The sequence below is a fragment of the Glycine max genome, chromosome 19, assembly GCF_000004515.6.
Source record: "Glycine max cultivar Williams 82 chromosome 19, Glycine_max_v4.0, whole genome shotgun sequence".
NCBI classification, from domain to species: Eukaryota; Viridiplantae; Streptophyta; class Magnoliopsida; order Fabales; family Fabaceae; genus Glycine; species Glycine max.
In genome coordinates, this window is record NC_038255.2 from 13,315,077 (window position 1) to 13,333,234 (window position 18,158).

The following is an 18,158-nucleotide window of genomic DNA, read 5'->3' on the forward strand; positions in this document are numbered from 1 at the left end:
CAAGAACTATGTAGGTTTGATTTCCTCATTGCAATTGAGGATACATAGGAGCAAAAGCCCGCTTTTGTCGACCACCCCAAGAGATTGTTAATGGTCCAACGCCTTAACGTTTCTCTCCTTTGACATCCCAAGAGATCGTTAATGGTCCAACGCCTTAACATTTCACTCCTTTCAAAAACCAAGAGATCGTTAATGGTCCAACGCCTTAACGTTTCTCTCCTTTCAAAAACCAAGAGATCGTTAATGGTCCAATGCCTTAATGTTTCTCTCCTTTCAAAAACAAGAGATCATTAATGGTCCAACACCTTAACGTTTTCTCTCCTTTCAAAATCAAAAGATCGTTTAATGGTCCAACGCCTTAAATGACCTTTGTTCAATTAAAATCTATCTTGCGAAAAAAGATAAAAACAACTTAACCAATGTTTAGTTCTGAAAGAACTACGTAGGTCTGATTTCCTCATCGCAATTTAGGATATGTAGGAGCGAGGGAAACACCCTTGTCGACCACAAAAAGATATAAAATACAAAAAGGCCCACAAAAAGATAAAAAAATACAAAAAGCCCCATAGAAAACCACAAAAACATAAAAAAGGAAAAATAAAAAAATTGAAGACATGATATTGCACATTTGATTAAAGGTTACCGTCCCTTGTGACGGACGCGTAGGGTGCCAATACCTTCCCCGTGCGTAAAAACAACTCCCAAACCTTTCGCACTTAAAGTTCGTAGACCACATGTTCCGGTTTTTCTGACGTGTTCCTCTAATAAACGTTGGTGGCGACTCCGCGCGCCTTCCTCCCTTGGAAGACGCACCTGTGAGCCCTGAGTTGCCCTCCCACCGAAGGGTAGGTTTTGACACTAAGCATAGGTTGGTAGTCATTGATGGGCTGCTGTGCTAGGTAATCTGCCAAGGCGCTTCTCTTTATCGTCTTTTAAGTGACATAAACAATGTCTAACTCTAACACCTACCACCGAGCGATCCGTCTGGTGAGAGCGGGCTTTTCAAAAATCTACATGACTAGATCCATCTTGGATACCAACTAAGTGGTGTAGCTTAGCATGTACTACCTTAGACGATGGGTTGCCCACACCAAGGCACAACATGTCCTTTCAAGCAAAGAGTAGTTGTTGTAGACGACCCTTTCTTTCTTCCCAGACTCGTCATGTTGCCCCAGCATACATCCCATCGACTCATCCAACACATTCATGTATAGAATGAGGGGTCTTCGGGGCACGGGTGGCACAAGCACTGAAGGATTCATAAGACATCGCTTGATCCTTCTGAATGCCACTTGGCAGTCGTCGTTCCATTGGACGGACTAATTCTTATGCAAAAGCTTGAAGAGAGGCTCACAGGTAGTGGTTAGCTGCAATATGAATCTCGCTATATAATTCAGGCATCCCAAGAAACCTTGGACTTGTTTCTCAGTGCGTGGCTCGGGCATCTCAAGGATGGCCTTCACCTTGTCGGGGTCCACCTCTATTCCTTTCTGGCTTATGATAAAGCCGAGCAGTTTTCTGGACTTGACCCCAAAAGTACACTTGGCAGGATTCAATCTTAGCCAGTACTTATAATGTCTTTTGAATAGTTTCCGCAAGTTGACGAGATGCTCCTCCTCGGTTTTAGACTTGGCGATCATATCATCCACGTAGATTTCAATTTCTTTGTGCATCAAATCATGGAATAATGCTACCATAGCCCGTTAATAGGTTGTCTTGGCGTTCTTGAGCCCAAAGGACATCACCTTGTAACAGAATGTTCCCCATAGGGTGACGAACGTAATTTTTTCCATGTCCTCCAGCGCTATCTTTATCTGATTGTAGCCCGAGAACCCGTCCATGAAAGAAAACAAAGAAAAATTGGATGTGTTGTCTACAAGGACATCGATGTGCGGTAAAGGAAAATTATCCTTTGGACTGGCTCGGTTTAGATCCAGATAGTCCACACACATTCATACCTTCCCATCTTTCTTAGGGACTGGCACAATGTTAGTGACCCATCCGGATATCGAGCAACTGCCAAGAAGCCGACGTCAAATTGCTTTTTGAACTCTTCCTTTATCTTTAAAGACATCTCGGGCTTCATTCTTTTTAGTTTTTGTTTCACCGGGGAGCAGCCGGGATTCAGAGGCTACCTATGTTGCACAATGCTGGGGTTTAAGCTTAGCATATCTTGGTACGACCAAGCGAAGATGTCTTGGTAGTCTCGTACCAGAGCCACCAATTCATCTCGGATAGGTGTGGTCATGCTCATGCTAACCTTTACCTCCTTCTTTTCCTCACTAATGCCCATGTTTACGATTTCTGTCTCCTCTTGGTGTGGCTTCATTTCTCGGTCCTCCTATTCAACCATTCTTTGGAGTTCTGGGGGAAGCCCCCAATCCTCATCTTCTTCATCCTCAACGTTTTTCACTAGCCTCTCAAAATCGACGTCTGGGTCCTCAATATTAGTACCTTCACAGGACTCCTTTTCAGATCTGTACCATTTAATTGCAACAACAATAAACATGTAGATGAATGAGAATGGGTGAAAGTGCAAGAACAAATGAAGAAAAGCTGTATTTGTCTATATTCGATAGCAAAAGACAAGCCCAAACAGGGAGAAACCCTAAAGCCTAGGCCTAGCTATAGGGTTTGGACTGACAAATTACATTATGTTTGCTAGGAAAATTCCGGGTTGTTCGATAATTTGCTAGTTTCCCAACTCGAACCCAGGAGGGCATGGTCATACCCAGCTTGATTGCTCTTAAGGAACTTCATCGTTGATCATGGCAATCCGCCATTCACACTTCCATCCTGTAATGATGAAGCTATCATTGATATGACCTAAGGGAGTCCCTCCCACTTGCGGTCCTTGCTGCTAGCCCATGCTTCGGCCCCTTCTTTCTAAGGTGCTTCTCCTTACGTCGATGCATGCGGGCTTATATCCTAGCCCAAACCTTCCACGGTTCTCTTTGAACTCTACCAAACTTGCCATGTCGTCGTCGTTCCAACCTAAACCCCTTCCGGGCTCATACCCATGCCCCAACATTACACGAGCTACCATCAATGCAGCACTGAATGAGCGGGGTTGCACTGGGAGAGACTCGACATAGGCGTTGCTTACCACTTCCAAAGCTTGGAAGGATGCCTCCAAGGATTCTTCGGTGGCTTCCACATATGGTGTAGTAGAGGGACAAGTCACAAGGATTCCTTCCTCCTCGGAGCGTTGAAGGGACTACCCCGACTGAGTGAATCCAAGGCTGACCTAAAAGGCAGTTATAGGCCGAATTGATATCCATCACTTGAAAAGTGATCTGGCATGTGTAGGGCCCAATCTGAATTGGGAGATCGATCTCCCCTCTTACGTCGTGGCGACTGTCGTCAAAAGCCCATACCACCATGGAACTCGGCCTCAGATGTGATGCATTGAAGGGCAGTTTGTCCAATGTGCTCTTGGGCATAACATTAAGTGATGAGTCATTGTTGATAAAAACCTTGGCCACGATGTGATCCAAGCACTTGACAGACACATGCAGGGCCCTATTATGTCCCCGACCCTCAATGGGTATCTCCTCATTGGCAAAGGTGAGGTAATTGTTGGCGGAAATATTGGTGATGATGCCTTCGAATCCTTCCACGAATATGTCTTGGGCGACATGGGCCTCGTTCAATATTTTTACCAACAGTGCCCGATGAGGCTCAGAATTCATGAGTAGTTTTAACAGGGAGACCCTAGCAGGGGTTTTGTTGAGCTGTTCAATTACCTTGAACTCACTTTGCTTCCTCAACAAATATCTTCTTTTTGCCAAAGTCTTCCTCTTCCTCAGCAAATCTCCCAGCTGGGATCTCCTCATCGAGAATCGGGCTTGCCTTATCGCCTTCTTCTGTGCCTACCTTTGCCTTCCCTTTCATGTCCTTAGGCCATACCAACAGGTCTGGTGCCGTGAAGATTCGTTTGCTACAGGTCACGCCACTCATGCCAGAGATGTTAGTAACTTTGGTTGAGGATAGGTCATCTCTGACAGACTTGTCCTTCTTTCCATCGGGCTTTTGAAGAGCGTACTTCCATGGGACTACCTTGTCGCTCTTGTAAAGGAAAGGGACATGCTTCTTACCTGGGATAGGCTGGTAGCCGCGGGGCTTGTGCGTGACAACATCTCTAGTGAAGTGTATCACCAAGGGTTTGGGCTTGCTAGGGTTCTTGTCAGCCGATTGCATGTACACATGTTGCTCCCCCTTGCTTGCGTCGACAATTTCAAACAGACCTTGGTCCATTATGCCTTGCAACAAACCTTCTGCCTCAGGGTACGCTTCTACATAATGGGCCGCTCCTGGGTGTATTAAGCAAGCGTCTCCCTCACCCCCATTAAAGATAATGATGCTCGCCTTGCGCAGCGCCTTTAACATGAACCTCCTCGAGGTTATCACATCTTTCAACTGCTTCGGCCTTTATGGTCCGCATTCCTCCACCGCGTTAACCGCCAGTCCCCATGACTAGCAAGAGGGTTGGTTTTCACGCTTGGACCATCCTCTTGGAACGTCAACCAACCTGTGTCGATTAAACTTTGGACCTTATGTTTGAAGGCCACACATTGTTCTATCAAGTGTCCCGGGACACCCCCATGGTAAGCGCAGGTCGCGTTAGGATTGTACCATCGAGGAAACGGAGACTGGAAAATCCTTTCGGGGGTTACTACCACCATTTGGTTAGCGATCAAAGAAGGTAGCAAGTCTACATACGACATCAAGATAGGCGCGAATTCTGGAACCTTCTTTACTGGAAAATTCCTTCCCGTACTGGCGCTTGTGCTCAGATTGGAGCTATCGGTGGAGCGAGGTTATGCAGGAGCCACATTCTGAGTGGGGGCCCTTTGTGGTTGAGTGGGTGCCTTTTGCTGGGCGGGTGCTGAACTGGAGGGGTTTCCGAGGCGGGCCGAAAAGCTCGATTGATTTTAGGCATATTGGTAAGTGTTGTGAGGGGTTTGTTGGGGCTTCGGCCAGGTAGGTGTTGAAATCACTGCGTGGGCATCCCCTTCCTTCTTCTTTGCCCCAGTTGCTCCGAATCTTCTGTTACTTGTACCGGCAGGGGCAACATAGTCGAACTTCCCTCTTTTCAGGCCTACTTCAATCCTTTCGCCTGCAAATACTAGATCTGCGAAGCTAGAGGGCATGTAGCCCACCAACTTTTCATAGTAAAACACCGACAGCGCCGCCAAATCCCTCCACCGTTGGGCATACTCCTTAAATGACTCATGCTCTCGCTTGCTCATATTCTGTAGTTGGGTTTTGTCTGGAGCCATTTCAGCATTGTATTGGTACTACCTAATGAAGGCAGTAATTAAGTCTTTCCATGAGCGGATGCAAGAAGCATCCAGATTGGTATACCAGATGACCGTCGCTCTGGCCAAACTATCTTAGAAGAAATGCATCAACAACTTCTCGTCCCTAGAGTATGCCCCCATTTTCTGGCAATACATCTTCAAGTGATTTTTGGGGCAAGTGGTCCCCTTGTACTTATCAAAATCTAGCACCTTGAATTTTGGAGGGATGACAACATCAGGTACCAAACACAATTCGGTCATGTTGAGGAAAGGGTAATCACCAAACCCTTTGACGGCTCTTAATCTCTCTTTGATGAGATCAAGTTTCTCTCTTCCTTCCATTGTCGGAGGCGTCCCCCCTACTGAGACATGCATCGATTGCAGAGGGTGGGGTTAAGGAGCTCCCTCGGTGTTAGGCTAAGGCATAGCATTATATGTTGGTCCCTCGGTGGTGAAAGTGGGATATGGGTCGAAGTCACCTTGAGCACGCTCCCGAGGTTCTTCACAGGCGCCTCCCATAGACTGGGGTTACTGGCCCTTACCGAGAACGGCATGACTAGCGTTCTCGTTGGGCATGTGCATGGTAGGCGGTGTATAATTGGGGGGGGGGGGGGGGGTAAGCCGTAAGGGTAAGCATTCCTGTTATACCCCATGTGTGGACCACCGATGCTACCTAACACCTCTCCTCCTTGCCCCACCATGCCCAGGATGGGTTGGTGTGCTTGGTTTGTAGCATATGGATGGGTAGAATCTTCCTCGGCGGCAGCGCTAGCGGCGGAAACTACAGCTGCATTGCTTTCCATCATTCTCTTCATGCTTAACATGGCTTCCATCATGGAAGCCATTTGATCCTTCAAGGCCAACATATCGACCTTCATTTGTTCCTGCACCTCTTCTATGCCACCCATGACTCTAGTTTTAGAACGAGTTTGATAAGGGTGCCTTAAAGTGTGTTTAGTTATGATGTTTACTGCCTAAAGAACAAAAATGCAGTGAGTAATGCAACAAAGAACTAAACATGAATGCATGCTAAAGATAAGTTGTCAAAGCATTGGACTCGTATAGAATTTTGAGCAAAGACATAGTATTGAACCAAACTTTTTTTTTTATTAAGGAACAAAAATGTTCATCTTGTCAAAATGAAAGCGAAAATACAACCGCCTTAGTGACTCCTAATTATGTGGGCCATCTGATCGATCATGTGCTGACAATAATCGAGGAGCCCATGAACTTCCTCGGGGGCCGAGTACACGTCTGCCATTGCTTTAGCTTTGGCTAGCAGTCTTGGAAGCTCTTGACTCCCATTTAAGGTGAAGGCGAACCTATCCATCCACATTATTGCTTCTTTGTGTAATGAATCAATCACTCTTTCTCTCGCTTCCCTTTCGGCTTACAGGACCGATACCTTTGCATACTCATTTTCTAGCTTTTGTTCATGGGTTGCTGCTAGACTTAGTTTTTCCTTGTATTGGTCAATGATGGCCCCCATGTTTTCTTCCATCTTGCTCAATTGGTCGGACAAACTTCTCTTTGACCTTTGACAAGCCTTTAGCTTATCTTCCAATATCATGCCCTCAACTCTCAATTGGTCTCTCTCAGCCCTTCGAAGCTTAAGCTCACTATTGCTTCCCCACAAAGCTCCTCGAAACTTGTTTCAGCCCCATTCTTCCTTTTGGGCCCTCTTTGTTTCTCGTTCCAATACTTCGGCGGTGGCCACACTGATGTCTCTCAGTTTGTCGCACTCTTTCCGGACCTTGATGGCCGTCATCTTGAACTTTTCCTTGACTGCTTGTGCCCTAGTTCCACTTTTAGGGCTTGTACCTCCTCACTCTCCTCAGGGGTTTCAGCCTCTTCCTCACTTGAGGTCTTTAGCTTCGGGAGCCAATCCAACCCTTGCGTCTGAGCCTTCAACCACTTATGATAGCCGCCGATGATCCCATTACTGCTTTCCCTAAGCTCGTTATCTTTCCTTTTCACTATGCCCCATGCCTTGCGGACTCCTTGAAGTATCCTCCCATTGGGTCCCTGAAACCCCGTGCGATGAAAGGTGTGATGCTTTCCTCCGACGGTGCTCCTCTCATGGGGTAGCCAAGTTGTCTAATGGCAAGGACGGGATTATAATTGATACAAGCCCTTGTTCCCATCAAGGGGACGTTTGAGAATCCTTCACATGAGGATAAAACCGTGGCTCTTCCTTCCTTCCATTGGGGGAACCAATTAATGGATCCCCCTACCACACTAGCCAAGAGTTGCTCCCAGTTTTCCTTCCCTTTCTCGGCGCACAAGCGGTGACCTTGTATGGGACAAACGGGTCTACCTTCATGACGAAAGAAGTGCAAGACTAGCCACACATAAAGAGCTGGTGTGCAACAAACAATCCTTGCGCCACTCTTTTCGCATCTTCGATCGAAAGTGTCATAGGCATCGGCCAAAATAGCAATGATCGGACTCTCCATGCTATGGTGATAAGCAAGGAAGGCATCAATCGCCGCTAAGTCCACTATCCCATCCACATTTGTAAAGAGGACAAATCCAAATACCAATAGCGCCAAGACATCAATGAACGAAGCCCATTCACCTTGATCTGCCAACGCCTTCGGCTTTTCCTCCAAATGCTTCCTTGGTATTTCGACTATCCCATTTCTGTTTTGTTTTACTCGGTCCAACTCTTGCGCCCAGATTCTGACTACCTTGGCTATCCTCGCCTTGGAGGGATAAAGCCCAGAAAAAAGATATGGTTTTCTTCCTCCTAGCGGACATCCCAAGATCTCTTCAAACTCTTCCACAATCGGCACTAGTTGAAAGTCCCTAAACGTGAAGCACCTTAGCGGCTGATTGTAATACTGAGTGAGGGATGCGATGGCTTCGACAGAGACTTCTATCATAGCTAGATCCCAAATCTTCTCATAGGCCTTGCGGAAAGCTTGATGTTGGAGCTGATCCATCAATTGCCCCAATTCTTGCAAACTAGCAACCTCTAGGCTTTTAATTTTGACTTGATAGAACCTTTTCTTAAGCAAGGGTCCCTGATTCGATCCCATGTTTTTGCTAGAAATGAAAAGTTCTGTTTGAATCAATACTTCGACGCCCTATCATGGAGGAAATATGATGAATTCATGAAGGAATGCTTATGCTATGCATGACACAAATGCATTTTACAGACACAAGATCCCGGAAGATCATCTCTTCTTACTCATAAACATTCGGGCATCATGATTCATTTGCAGTCATCACCACAGTGCCCCATGTATGCATTTAAGAAGGTGATGCAAACCTTTCGACTTCCCGTGACAAAATGATGACACAAAAGGACCGCATAAGTGATAATGCAATACATATATATATGAGTGAGAGCCCGCGGTTGATAGCACAAAACAGAAATCATACTAGATGCACATGCATGGTAATGCCATCAAAATAATAACACAGCAGAGACGCACACAAACATGTCATTGCAAACACAATGCATGGCAATATCATGGAAACAATACATAGTGCATTTGTTTCGTTCCCCTACTTCAAGAACCTAATGGGGGGGACTAAAAGCTCGCTATTAAGTGATAATTCCCAAGGTGGTTGCATCTAGCTTTCAAAGGTTTCTAGAGATATCATCCCCTTTGATATCTAACATTGTGGCGGTAGGGACTACCAGTGACAACGTATCATCAAAGAGAAAAACTTTAGATGAGATTTCATTGTCATCAAGCAAGTCGGAGACTTAGCATGACCACAGATTCACCTCCACTTCCTATGTTCCACGGACCTGGGTGTAGGGCCCTTAACAACTCACAGTGTGTGCAAAAAGTGTAGGTATTTGTGTGTGCATCAAATGAACAAATTTATATTAATGCATAAATTAACTAAACAAATACACTAAAAGCATCAAAGAGTTATATGCATACAAGAACATAAGAGAAATAAAGGAAAATAAACAACAGAGAAAGTCACAATAAGGAACGCACACAGATTAAAATGGCCTAACTCTCAAAAAATAGTCCCCAGTGGAATTGCCAGCTGTTGCAACCTATCCTTCGGCGGGAGGGCGACGCGAGACTCACAGGTGCGTCTTCCAAGGAAGGAAAAATGCACGGAGTCACCACCAACGTTTATTTGAGGAAAATGTTAGAAAAACCAATAAATGGTCTACAAATCTTAAGAAATAAAGGTTCAGGAGTTCTTTACGTACGGGGAAGATATTAGCACCCCACACGTCCATCACAAGGGACGACAGTCTTTAACCAAATGTGCAAAATCATGACTTCAATTCTTAGTTTATTTTCCCTTTTTTATGTTTTTTTTTATCTTTTTGGGGTCGACAAGAGCGGGGCTCTCGCTCCTACGTATCCTCAATTGCGATGAGGAACTCAGACCTACGTAGTTCTTTAAAGAAAGAAAATTACGCATAGGATTGATTTTAGACTTCTATAGGTTCATTTTAACAGTTTAAAAAGTAAAAAAAAAAAAAGACCGTTTAAGGCGTTGGACCTTTGAACTGATTCAAGTGATTTTTCTTGTGGACAAAAAGCTTGTTTATGAGTTGATTTTAGCTTTGGTTTCACTTGATTATTTTTCAAGTCATTAAAAGAAAACTTTCGGAGTAAATGACCGGTTGAAACTCATTTTTTGATGATTAATCGAGGTTACAACACAAACGATCGGTTGAATTTTATTTTAAAGGTGATTAAACGAGATTACAACGCGCAAACGATCGGTTGAAATTCATTTTAACATTGATTAAGTGAGGTTACGGTTTAAACGATCGGTCGAAACTCACTTAAAACAAAAGAAAAGATCACTGATGATAGAAGGATGAAGATGAAGACATACAAAGCAAGAATGGACCCCTAAGGGTGCATAGAATGAATTCAAAGCTTCAAAATAGAAAACTAATCGGTTGAAGAACGAAGAACGATGAAGACGAATGAAGAATGGCGAAGAACGTTCATGGAATTGATCACGAAAACGTTACAGAAACGTTACGGAAGCGCTTCAGCCTTGATTTTTCTTCTTTTTTCTCCTTCTTCTCACTAATTTCAGTGAAATATGCTTAATAATGATGTTGAACCCCTTCCCTTCAGCCCCTCACGCCTATTTATAGGAAAATGGGGGGAGGAGGTTACAACACAGCTCGCCTAGGCGAGCTGGTTGATTCTCCTTTAAGTTTTCTAATGGGCCTAGGTGGGCCCAAGGGCTGAAGAATGCCCCTGAATTGACCATTTTGTCCCCATTTTGAGTATTTTACTCATTTCCTTTTAAAACATTGCAAAATCCTTCGGATTGCATGACGATTAGTGTTAAGCAGCTCAATTCGGCCGACAAGAATCCAAATATTAACAAATAATCATCCCCAGAATGAAATTAGGGTATGACACAGTCTCAGAGACTGAGTGTCACAAAAAAACGAAGTGCACAAGTACCGTTTTATTCAAATTGAATTATTCTCTCTTACATTTGAATAACTAACATTTGAATTTAAGAAAATGAGAGTATAAAAGAGAATAGAAGCCACATGGTAGTTTATGACAATTTTTAATTACAATAAATAGATTTTAAAAAATTAAGTAAGAAATGATAAAAATGAGAAATGATTTTGTATTTTTAGTATTTAATTATAAGAAAAAAGACCGTGAAAAGAAAGAAAAACAGTTGTAGTCATGTTAAGAGTGTACATGTGGAGTGTTACATTTTTCACGTTACTATATTTATTTAAAAGCGTCCAAACTTTTAGTTAGGGAAAAAAAAGTTCAAAGAGGATTGGGGGAGGGGTAGACACCAAGAAGTTAGCAAAAAAGCACATGTCTAGAGTATTGGAAACGGCGGGCGAAAATGGGGATAAAATGAGCGAAAAATTAAGCTAATAAAGAGATGTCACGTGTCACTTCATGACAGGTTTTTTTTATTATTATGGTAAATAGATTTTTAAAAAATTATGTAAGAAATGTTAAAAATGAGAAATGATTTAGTGATCTTAGAATTTAATTATAAGAAATAAAAGAGTAAAAAGTTTTAAAAAAAAGTTACAATCATGTTCCAAGTGTACTTGTGGAGTGTAGCATTTTCAAGTTACTATATTTATTTAAAAGTGTCCAAAGTTTTAGTTAGAAAAAAAGTTCCAAGAGGATTGGGGGAGAAGCGGATACCTAAACAGAAATGTTGAACATACCAAGCGAATTGAGAACGGCGGGCAAGAATCAGGATAAAAGGTATGCAGAATTAATCTAAATAAGAAATACCATATGTTTTTATATTATAGTAAATAGACTTGCTAGTTGACCTATGCACTTGCATTGGTCACTTCATTTTTGTTTTTGTTTTTTTAGGTACGCTTGTTTTTATGTATGTATCAGAATGTTTTAAATATAGTAGGATTATTTAAATAAAAGCTACACTTATATATATATATATATATAGTTTATCAATACAAGTAATTTGCATTGAAGATTTAAGTCTAATGTAATATTTATTTTAGAGTCAATGGCTAGGTTGAAGACACAAGTGATTAACATAAAATCAATCAAAAGAGAATGATAAAATTAATAAATTTCGAATTACTATATGATTATAGATAGCATAGTCCAAACAACATGTATTTATTCATGCATAATCCAGCATCAAAGTCTCCGTCACTCTTTTTTTCAACATAGTAACTATAAACTCTTGATGTATAGACAAGTAATCAACACATATATTACGCTATTATTATACAAACAACACATATATACAGAAATACATAAATACATACATGTATATTTGCTTAAAAAATTGATAGAACATTTCAATTTATGATAATATATATTAACACAATAACAATAATTGATTGATTATTGATAAAATTATAAAACACTAGCATTATAATTGTATATATATAAAGTTTATAAAAATGTATCAAATTATCTACCATATTGTGCTAATAAAATATTATTTTGAATATTCATTATTTAACAATATATTTTTTTTAATATATGACATCAATTATATTTATTATTATAACGTGAATAGATATTTTTCAAATTATTATTTTGATACTAATTTATTTTTATTATTATATTAATATAATAATTTTATAATAATTAGACTAAACACAGGCATTTGACTTGATTTCGAACAAACTATTATATTATTCTTTTGTTTTACGGTTTAGTTTACTAAAAAATAATAGGTGTATGTATTAAACTTAATTCAATTGAAAATTAATTGAATTTTAATGACAAGTTTGATTTGTGAGAATACTATTTTATTTTGATATAAATTATATTTTTATATTATATTAGTATAATAAATTTATAGTAGTTAGACTAAAAACGTACATTGACTTGATTTAGAAAAAAAAACTATTATATTATTCTTTTGTTTTACTAAAAAAAGATGCATTATTAAATTTAATTCATTGAAAATTAATTGAGTTTTAATGGAATTTTCACTTGAGAAAATATTATTTTATTTTTTATAAAAGTTTTTAAAAAATTAGGTTCATTTTTTAAAAATTATGCAAGAAATGATAAAAATATTAAAAGATGTGGAATGTTTAGAGTTTACATGTGGAGTGTAGCATTTTCATGTTACTGTATTTATTTAATAGCAACTAAAATTTTAACTAAGAAAAAAGTTCAAAGAGGATTGGGATGAGTGGATATACCTACAATTTTAGTTAGCAAAAAAGTTTAACACGTCTAAGAATTGGGAAGGGTAAGAGGGAATCATATATAAAAATGATCGGGAAAATTAAGTTTATGACATATTTTTATATTATAGTAAATAGACTGCTTTCAAGGTAAAACTGTTCGTATATATATGAATCAATCTATTTTCCAAAACAATTTTAATTAAAATTAATTTTATAAAACCAATTTTACAATATTCATTTCAAAATTAATTTTCCAAACATTCATCCAATCACACGTTTAGAACTTAAAAAAATTTCATGTAACCAATTAGAAAAAGGGAGAGAAATGCTATAAGTAAAAAAAAACAGAAAAAAATACGATTAAGCTATACTTTTACTTTTAGGGTATTGCTAATATATATTTTTAGGATTAGTTAAAAAACTAAAAAAATATTTATTATGAATTTTATAAAAGAGTGTAGAAAAAGTTATAAAAGAGTGTAGAAAAAGTTATAAACAACTTAATTTTATGCATCTTAATATGTTTTTTTTTAATTTTTTAAGCAATATAAAAAAGACATTTACATTTACCAATGATATATTACACATTAATTAACTATGATATTGGTCATGGTAAAACAAAACGGAAGATGAATGACATACTAGAATTTCAAATCTTGAAGTACGGTAATTGCACCTCATTTTAAAGCATTTTATAATCAATATATATTTCAATGGTATAAAATGAGTGATTAGTTTATTTTTTCAATGTTTATGGAAAATCATTAAATAGTTATTATATCAATTAAGGAAAGTGTGAACATTGAATAGACAGTTACACGCAATTGATCAGTGCATTCTTTATTTTCTTCACGCTGCACAGCATATGAGTCTTCTCATGACTTCAAAATTGGCCTTCATGGGTTCAACGGCGTCATGAACAGGACAAGAAATATTGTTACATACAGCTTGACTATGAATCAGATTACTTACCCCTCTTTTAAGACCAAAAACCTGAAATTTATTACTGTCATTAAATTAAAGTCATTTTTGTTCATGCATTTTGATGTGGCAGAGGGTCTTCTTAGCCACTCTGAACTGTCGGTCTTACCATAAAGGATTCTGTGTTTTCTTGCATCTTTTCCTCCTTGCTTTCCGTGAAAAAGAGAAGGCCTTTATCCATTAAAATGTATCAAAAAGAAATTGCAAATTCGTGGAAAAGTACCCCGCCACCCCCTAAAAAAAATTAAATAACTAATTTTATGATTGCAAGATTAAGTGAAAGAAAAAAAGTCACAAGGAGTCAATACAGAAATGCTAGTAATTTAATTTAGTTGTTTCAAGATTTCATTTTAACATATACTACTAGCGTATATTCCTTCCATGCACGTATAATCTCACTGAATAAATTTTAATTAACAATTGTTTCCTAAAATCAGAAATTTATAAAAAAGAAGAAGCATTTTTCACCTTTCATGTAGAATAATAAAAATTAACCAATATATATACTATCTCTTTGATTCACTAATTTTAAAATATTTTAAGGAAACTTTTTCTCCATTTTTACCCTTTCTGATACCTTTAGGAAGGAAGATCTATGTAAAATTTTATATTATTGATGGGAAGAAGTATATGTATGGAAATAACATTTTAATTAAATGGAAAGACAAGGTTACAACCAAGTTTTAGTTGCCCCTTACTAAATCCAGTCTATTTTCACATGCAAATGCGAAATATAAAAACGTGATTATATATATATATATATATATATATATATATATATATATATATATAATGTACAGGCTTTAATTTGATGAAATCATCCTAAAAAATTAAGGAGCTTGTTTTGGCACTCTTGTTATCCTTCGGAAAAAAAAAGAAGAAAGAGAAAAAGTAAATCCCATTCCTGATCTTATTATCAGAGTGACAACAACCACGTGTCATTCATTCATGTGATTTTAAACATTTGTTTGTCCTAAGCCATCTCTAAAATACAAAAACTCTCTAACAAACTCATCATTTCATTTTCCTTTTTTGGTTTATAAATATTACCAGAAATCATCCTGAAATAAATAAAACAAATGAAATAATAATAATAAAAATAATAATTTTCTCGGTTCTGTACTCCACAGCAGGAGCTGAAGAGTCACAAAGACAAGGAATTTGAGCCGTTGGATGCTGTTATCACAATGGCCACGTGTCACATGAATATCCCTCACTCATATTTGATTTTGTTTTATTTTTTTGTAAGTCCCACTGGTAGACTCCATAAGAACCCAAGACCCCACCCCTTTTCCTTCACAAGCACAGTTCAGACACACAAACAACAACACAAGAAATCTCTCTCATTATCCTTCATGGAGTTTGATCCAATCTTTCCAGCAGAGAAAATTCACTACCTTTCTAGTATTTTCTCTGGGATCAAACCAGAGATCCCAGCTTTTATCCCCATGTCACAAGAGAACAACAACAACACCACCTTCTGCATGTACCAAAACAATTTCAAAAACCATGATAATCACCACCCTACTGCAAACTTTTTCTCAGAGGGTTTTAATTCCTCCATCCTTACCCCATTGTTCTCTTTGTCCTCTTCTTCAGGTGACTCATCATACCCTAATGAGTGCCTCAAAGGAAGCTTTGCCAACGACAACAACTTCTACCACCCCATCATGCCTTATGCACAAAACAACACCCAAAATGAACCCATGCATGGCCCCAACAGAGCCATATGGGATTTTTCCCAGAAAATTCCCCTTCGGTGCTCTAGTGCAGGTGCAGGTGCAACTTCACAGCCTCATCAGGTGGGTCCCACTCTGTAACCATGATCATTTTCTCTTGGATCTGTCACCATCTCTTGCATCATTGGGACTAGAAATATATATATTTCTAAGAAATAAAGTTCTTATTTTTATTAACACATGAAGCAGATGCAGAGGAGGAGTAATGGCGAAATTCAGCACAAGAATATGACCAACATAATCAAAGGCCAGTGGAGTGCTGAAGAGGACAGGTATGTACCAAATTAGGTCCCAATTTCATACTCTTTCTCTCTCTTAATTTTTATTTTTTTGGAATTCAATTCTTTGCGGTTTCATGTGGGGCTTTCAATGAAAAAATTCTCTCATTAATTTAGCTCCTCTCTTTAACATTAGTGAATTTTCTTACATTTTTTTGTCCGATTGTTGACAAAAAAATGGTGGTGAATTTTGATCATGTGGTTTTTGTTTATAGGGTCCTCGTCCAATTGGTGAAACGCTTCGGGCTCAAAAAATGGTCTCACATCGCAAGGTTGCTGAATGGAAGGGTTGGGAAACAGTGCAGGGAGCGATGGCACAACCATCTCCGGCCCAACATTAGGGTTACTTCCTCTTCTATCCTTTTTTCACTTTTTCTTTTTCTTACGCATACTAAATACTAAGTACTAATTGACATCATCTTTTACAATTATCCAAACACATCTTTCACAGATTTTTCATCCTGCCTGTTAATTATTTTTACACAATATGTATTTCTTATTATTTTGAATGGAAAATTAAATTCTTCCAAGTTCTGATGAATTTCTGGGATGAGTGATAATTGTTAATTAAGTAGCTAAAGTTACTCTAGAGGAATTTACTTACCATGTGGGGAGAGTTAGTTTCACAATTTTGCGAGGATTTTCAATTAAATTAAAAAGAATTCATATTAAATTAAATTCATAAATGAAATTAAATAATGGCATTTATACAAATTTCATTACAGCTTAGGAAATTTGTAACTGACTTTTTTTAGACAGATCTTTGTATAGTTGAGTGACATAACATTTTTTTTATCTACATTAATTCTCTTTCATTTATAACCAATTCTCCGAAGCATTCAGGGCATGTGTCTATACTTTTCCAGAATTAATAAAAAAAAACTACTTATAAAATGTTTTATAACAGTTAGAAAAAAAATGAAATTATAAAATTAATATAGATCTAATTTCACATATTTAATCCAAGCATTGCTGTTTTGTATCAATGCAGAAGGAGTCATGGAACGAAGAGGAGGACAGAATCCTGATCGAAGCTCACAAGGGGATTGGGAACAGGTGGGCCGAAATCGCTAGGAGAATGCCCGGCAGGACGGAGAACACCATCAAGAACCACTGGAACGCGACGAAGAGGCGCCTAAACGCCAAGAGGCTGAGGAACAAGCGCAGGAGTTCTAAGGGGCCGACGCTTCTGGAGAGTTACATAAGGCAAGTCACTGCAGAAGAAGATGCGGAAAAGGAGCTGATCAAGAACTCCATGAACAACATGAACCTGAAGGGCGAGCGTAGTAGCAACACCACCAACACCAAAACCAAATATCCGCGTCTCTTTCGAGTTCGGTACGATAGCTCAGAGGGTGGCTTCAGTTCTGAGGAGGATGAAGTTGGGCGGGGTGTGCAGCAGCTACATGGTGGTGGTGGTGCCTATGTGCCTACGATGGTAAATGCTGCTGTGGAAGATGGCACAATGGGTTATGATGTTGCGATGGAGATGGCGCCGGAGGTTCAGATGAAGAAGGAAATGGATCTCATGGAGATGATCTATAGAAAAGCTTAAGATGCAATATTGTGCATGATGGATTTGGTGTTCTCTTTTTCATATAGTTTCTTCTGCTGCTTTCTGGTTTAAATTTGCTTTTGGATACCTTTGAAACTGTAGCTTTCGGTTAGGTTTGTTTGGTTGCATTAGCTGGATATTTTAGTTGCTTTTTGTCTTGTCTTGTGATTCTCAGTTCGAATGTGGTTTTAGCCCCATCAAGTGGATGGGGTCCACATTCAGTGTTTCTTTAATGTAGGTTTCTTTTACATTTCGGCTGTGACTCAAGCTTAAATGTTTTTGGGCATGCATATGAATATAATTGGTGTAGACTGCCCTATGATAGTGCTCATTTCTGGGTGTTCGACTACGATAAACCCGAGGATATAATCTTTCAGTCCAACGACACCTCAGTCTCCTTTGCTTATTGTTACCCACCACCTTAAGTTTGAAGCACCATCTCAGTGTTTTCGTTACATCTCCATTCTCTACTCGTTGCCATTGCAAACCCGAGGATACCCACCAAGCTCAGCACCCCAACCTTGCTCGAGGCTTTCATCCTCGTCATTGCTTCAACTCCCCCAAAGCGCAAATATAACATATAGACGAGCCCATCTCATTCTAATATATAACTTAAGAAAATTGATGATTTAGGGCACATATTCAATATTAATCCAACGATTACAAAATAAAAGAGAA

At 39.1% G+C, this 18,158-nt stretch overlaps 1 protein-coding gene across 1 annotated transcript; it reads left to right on the forward strand.

The window, feature by feature from the left end:
* Nucleotides 1-15,194: 15,194 nt before the first annotated feature.
* Nucleotides 15,195-17,776, forward strand: LOC100793032 (myb-like protein A). The gene is made up of 4 exons (XM_003555020.5): nucleotides 15,195-15,710; nucleotides 15,837-15,919; nucleotides 16,141-16,267; nucleotides 16,917-17,776. The coding sequence occupies exons 1-4, from the start codon at nucleotides 15,264-15,266 to the stop codon at nucleotides 17,478-17,480; spliced, it is 1,221 nt and encodes a 406-aa protein (XP_003555068.1). The 5' UTR covers nucleotides 15,195-15,263; the 3' UTR covers nucleotides 17,481-17,776.
* The last annotated feature ends 382 nt before the right edge of the window (nucleotides 17,777-18,158 follow it).

Coding starts and splice junctions, on each gene's coding strand:
- LOC100793032 (XM_003555020.5), top strand. CDS start 15,264: ATGGAGTTTGATCCAATCTTTCCAGCAGAGAAAATTCACTACCTTTCT. Junction 15,711..15,836: donor CAACTTCACAGCCTCATCAG/GTGGGTCCCACT, acceptor CACATGAAGCAG/ATGCAGAGGAGGAGTAATGG. Junction 15,920..16,140: donor TGGAGTGCTGAAGAGGACAG/GTATGTACCAAA, acceptor TTTTGTTTATAG/GGTCCTCGTCCAATTGGTGA.